Below are 5466 nucleotides of genomic sequence, written 5' to 3'. Positions count from 1 at the left end.
CCAAACCAAAAAAACAGCCCCCCCCAAAAAAAACTGAAACAAACAAAACCCAGAAAACGCCACAGAGCTCCAGACTTGTGTTTAAAGGGAATTTCCTGTATTTTGGTTTATGCTCATCCCTGAGCCGTTTGTTCTCAAAGCTGAACAGTTCCGGCTCTGTCAGCCTCTTGGTACGTCAGAAGCTCCAGTCCCTTAATTATCTTTGTGTCCCTTTGCTGGACTTGGTCCTTCGTATGGATGTCTGTCTTGTCCTGGGGAGCCTATAACTGGACGCAGCACAGCAGGTGAGGTGCCAGCAGTGCTGAGCAGAGGGGAAGGATCCCCACCTTCACCTGCTGGTAGTGCTTTTCCCAGTGCAGCCCAGGATGCTCTCGAGCTGCTCTGCTGTGATGGCTCGCTGCAGGTCGTGTTCGGCTTGTCCACCAGGACCCCAGGTCCTTTACTGCAAAGCTGCTTTTCAGAAGGTTGGCCTGTAGCATTGCACGGGGTTATTAATGCAGGCCCAACACTGATTCATGTGATGAAGGGTTTGCTAAATGAATCCGCATTTATTATAGGGAGTTACTGCTTTTTCTCCTGTTTAAACATGTTATCTCTATTTGTGTGGCTCAAACTGAAAAAATTACTTTCAAATCTTTTGTGTGGGTCCAATTCTTACTGTTCTTCTCATGTATCAGATGATACAGGAAATCGACTTCGGTTCCAGCTGGAGTTAGAGTTTGTTCAATGTCTGGCAAATCCAAATTACCTCAACTGTGAGTACTTACAAGTAAATGCCAGGATCCTGAGGCATGAATGTAGTTTAATGGTGTGTATTACTGCTGGTAATGTTAAGCAGGGAGAGAGGGGGCTAAACAAAGAAAAGGGAATGGGTCTTTCACAGCATGAGGGTAGTCTGTAAATAATTTAATTTGTCTAGATTTCTAACAGGTAGATTTTTTTAAAATGCAAAATGTTTTATTGGTTGAAATGAAGAAAAATATGCATCTATCTAGTGGAGACAAAAATAAGTCTGTAGTTAAAAAATAATATCAAGTTAACAGTATTCCTTTATCTGAAAGCAGAATTTTACTAATGTTACTGATGGTTTCATACAGTACTATAGTGAATTCCCTTGAATTCCCTGCCAATTTTGATGCTACAGTCAAAATTTCCTGTTTCAAAAAGCTGTTCTCTTCCTTGCTGTTGTATGGAGGATACATATCGTAAGGGAGATGAGATTAATTACACCAAGTATGTTGACATAAGGTATATTTTTCCCTGTGCTTTTTTTTCATTTTGAATTACCAAAATTTGAATGCAGTTATAAAGTTTTGACTAAAGTGCCTCTTTGTATCGTTTTGTGAATACATATTCTTCAAGTTTGGCAGATTTTTTTCACGCATCCATAACTGACAATTCCTTATTTGTCATTTTATTTCAGTTCTTGCACAAAGAGGCTACTTCAAAGACAAAGCTTTTGTAAATTATCTTAAATATTTACTTTATTGGAAAGAACCTGAATATGCAAAATACCTGAAGTAAGTGTTAAAATCACTTAGGTTTCTGCATTTTAATGACTTAATGTTTACCTTCTATTATGTACTGTACAGCAGTGTGTCAGTGTTTGATTTCTGCCTGTAACCTTACCTTTGTCCTCCCCACTGTCTTTATATGCAACATCAGTTTTCCTGTTTCCACCAGTCCAGATGTAGCAAGAACAGACAAAATTATAAAACCAGGAATCTTCCTTTGGCAGCTCTATCTGCACTTTACCATTTGTTTAAAATGAAACCATTGAACATGATAGTACAAAACTGCTTCAGTTAGGCCAGTAAGTACATTCTAAGAGTGATTTTGCATTGTTCTTGCTTATGCAAAACAAAGGATGACTTTGCATTTTTGTGAGTGTGCACAATCCTTAGGATTTTTGGAGTAAAGTTCTTGGTTATGTTCTTTAAATGAGCTCTAGAAACAGATACTGTAGTTGTTATGTATTTTAGTAAAATCCAGACATTAGAAAAGGTTCTCTAAGCAAGCATGTATATCCTTGTTTCCTCCTCTAATACTGATGTTATTAAGTTACAGTGTGTGGAATATGTACAGTCTTAAGTGGTCCGATAGTTGAGTAAAGCACATACATGATAAAACTAAAATAATGAGCTGCAGTATTGGAAAATGCAGTTTTAGTGTACCTTGGAAAAACCTGTATTAAAGGATGTTTATTTTTAATGCAGGTATCCTCAATGTTTGCATATGTTAGAGCTGCTCCAATATGAACATTTCCGCAAAGAACTGGTAAATGCTCAGTGTGCTAAATTTATTGATGAGCAACAGATTCTTCACTGGCAGCACTACTCACGGAAAAGAATGCGCCTCCAGCAAGCACTTGCAGAGCAGCAGCAACAGAACAACACCTCTGTAAAATGAAAAGCACTTGGAAGAGTGATGATAAGGTGTACTTTGTGTCAGTTGAAGTATTTACAATGAACCTTTTTGTAAGTTTGGCTCTGGGTGTGTGTACATTTAATTTTTGATTTATCAATTGACTGTTTTTTTCCACCTTTTTTAAAGATAAAAGACTGATAAACACCTACAATTTATTTTGTAGCATGAACAATTTTCTAAGAGCATTCCTTACTGTAGTTATTGATTCCCCTTGATTTTGAAGACAAAACATAGCTTCGAGGGCATTGATATACAAGTATCTAACACAAAGTGTAGCTCAGAAGTCTGTTCTTAGGAGGCATTTTCCCTGGAAAATAATGATGTGTCTCAAAATTTGGCGAAGAACTCCCTCGTGTTCTACTTTTTACAACTGCGGGATGAGCAAAGTTGAAGTGATGATGCTGTGCAAAATCTAAATTGTGGATTTTTGCCTTGAAACAGCACCGGGCTATTACTTGGCATTTCTCTTTACCTGATAAACAGGTTGTTGCTGGGTGTCTTACAGAGTTTTCCTTACTGCCTATTTTAGAGAGAGAAATCAAAGTGTGACAAGACAAGGAGTGCAGGAGTGGAACAGATAAATAAAAATAAACTTTGCGGGTACTCAACAGAAGGAAATAGTCTGTAGCTGTATCTGTTCCATTAAAGTCAGCCTACTTTAATCTTGGTTTTCTGCCAGTGAAATAGTGGCTGCTCTTAGGCTTCTCTACACATGTAGTGAAAATGATTTGTGTGACAAAAAAAAGGTGTAAACGCTTGCACTATCAGAGAAGAATTTGCTATTTATTTCTGTATAGTTTTTATTTAAGACCACAGATCTTGGCAGCTGTCGGGGATTTAGTTGTTGTATTTTAGGTTGTATTAGTGCTGCATTTGCGTTACATTTCATATCCTTGTAGAAGCAGGTACTGCAACTGTTAACCCTTAACATGTGATCAGTGACACCAGGACTGTCATCTTATTGTACTTAGACTGAACAGATAAGCTGTTAAACATCTCTGGTGCTGAAAATTTATCTTAACAGCTTCAGTAGCTATGTAGAGTCAGATTTAGGAAGAATAAGCAGGCTTTTCTGTTTCTCCTTCCCCCCCACCCTCCTTACTCACTATTAAAGTTGTAACTTTGCAGTTAAGTCTCACTCTTCAGTAACTGTAGGCTGCTCTCTCAGTTTATAACATGAGGTCGGCTCCTTTGGAAAGAGACTGCTTGCAAACTTGAGTTTATTTGAACATGATGAAAGGAAAGATACAGTTTTTTGTTGCAGGATTTTAGTGGAAGGTTTGGACCTAGAACTTAATTACATTTATCTTGACTAGTCTGAAGGAATTAACTGAAAGTTTTAAAAAAAAAGGTTAAAGATTCCTTGAAAGGACATTGCAAATAACTTGAGATTAACATCTTTGTAAATGATTGACTGCTGGAGGATTTAGTCTTCAGTAAACAACATACGCACAAGCTCTGCTTTAAAACATTCTTCTTCAACCAGCTTCTGAGGCTGAAAGAAAAGTTAAGATGTTTTAGGGGCAACTCAAAAACCTGTAGACTAGATCTGTTTGTACATACTAACATTAGCCATATTGCAGCAATTGTTTTTCCAGGGAGGGTGGGGGATTGGGTGGAGCAAGCAAGGTAAGAATAACTGAAAAGTGCCTGAGGGTTTTCTGGCCTTGAAACAGGCATTTCTAAGAAATTAACTGCTAATTTAAATAATATGCACAAGTTAAAACTTGAGCTGTAGTCTGTCTGAATCAAGAGTATACTGCACAAAACCTTGTTCCACTCACATAATTCAGCATTTGGATTTTTTTTAAAGTTGAGGAGCTGCAAGTCAGGAGGCTAACAATATGTTGCTAAGGATTTTCTCTACCCCTCAACCACTACATGTTAAATGTAAATACTTGCATTACTAGATGTTTATTATAGACAACATTATACAGAAAGCAGAGTGGTTCTCTCTTGAAGAACTGTTTTGAGCCAGGAAAAGTGCATCGGAGGGAGCAGAAGAGCTGTCCCTAATTGTCTGCTAGTTTTAAACAAGAGATGGTGTCAGAAAACATGCATGACTATGACTGATTCAGTTGCAGCCATGAGCTCCTGCCAGTTTCCCATCTGAATGCCAGTAGATCCAGAACATAGAATAAATCACTTACTGTTCCATATTTAAGTAGTGTAGGCACTCCTGTTAGTTTCAGATTCTTCCTGAATTCATTGTTGGGATCTTTCCAGCTGTTGAGGAAGAAGGGGTTAAGCACAGCTTGTAGAGGTGGAGTTTGAAGTTAGCCTGTTAAAACTCCCTCAAAAGGATGATTCAAAGGTCTTTACCTCACACCTCCCCAACCCACTTCTGGAAGCAAGCATGCAAATAGTTCACATAAAGGATAGTGTAGACCTCAAAACTCAAAACTCAAAAAAAAAAAAAAAAAAAAAAAAGCTTGATTCCTTGCAGAAAAGGTCAGCTCAGTCAGTTGTTTCAACAAGTCAGTTAACCTCCAGTCCACAAGTTGTATTAGTTGTTGGCATTAAAACAGTTACTTACTAGGCTCTGTCTCCTACAAGGCAGTAGATGAATACAGACTCCTCAGGCATGTTATGAAGTTCCTTCCTCACAACCGGTTCAGCTAGAGAGTAATTTTTAAAATCTATTAGTAGTTAATCCTTTTACTGTGCTACAGAATCGCACAGATCTACTGCGACCAGCAAGCTGCTAATTAATGTTTTGTTTGCTTCAGGTAGAGATCTGTCCTCTTTCACCTGGTTATCCACAAGGGTTGCAATGCTCAACATGGAAGGGACTGGTCCTAGAACAAAGGCCGCTTGCTGCTTTAGCAGCTAAGAGAGACAATCCCTGTCTCAGCGGGTCGGTAAGCAGGGGCCAGTGCATCACCTAGAGAGGACCTGTGTTCACATTCTGCTGCCAGACACGGCCGCGCAGGTCACTCCTGCCTCGTGACGTACAGGCAGAGTTAATTAACTCATAACACCATTCACATCTAATTGCTCGCTGGGCCTTTGCGCCAGCCTGCGCCCAGCGCGGTCCGG

The 5466-nt window shown here is 39.0% G+C and overlaps 1 protein-coding gene and 1 long non-coding RNA gene across 2 annotated transcripts; one reads left to right on the top strand and one right to left on the bottom strand.

Annotated features, from left to right (window-relative positions):
- Positions 1-557: 557 nt before the first annotated feature.
- On the top strand, positions 558-2586 carry MED31 (mediator complex subunit 31; the record flags this gene model as incomplete). The annotated part of the gene is given in 4 exon segments (XM_010085292.1): positions 558-662; positions 664-755; positions 1424-1520; positions 2217-2586. Coding segments are annotated over 4 exon segments (487 nt in total), but the record flags the coding sequence as incomplete, so codon positions are not given.
- Positions 2587-3688: 1102 nt separating this feature from the next.
- LOC104460060 lies at positions 3689-5046 on the bottom strand. The gene is made up of 3 exons (XR_727635.1): positions 4964-5046; positions 4578-4653; positions 3689-3922 (listed from the first exon to the last, which is right to left on the bottom strand). It is a non-coding gene; the product is annotated as an uncharacterized LOC104460060 (long non-coding RNA).
- Between the last annotated feature and the right edge of the window lie 420 nt (positions 5047-5466).

This window comes from Pterocles gutturalis, unplaced genomic scaffold (genome assembly GCF_000699245.1).
Source record: "Pterocles gutturalis isolate BGI_N339 unplaced genomic scaffold, ASM69924v1 Scaffold48935, whole genome shotgun sequence".
Classification (NCBI taxonomy): domain Eukaryota; kingdom Metazoa; phylum Chordata; class Aves; order Pterocliformes; family Pteroclidae; genus Pterocles; species Pterocles gutturalis.
This window is presented reverse-complemented; position numbering and strand designations above follow the sequence as displayed.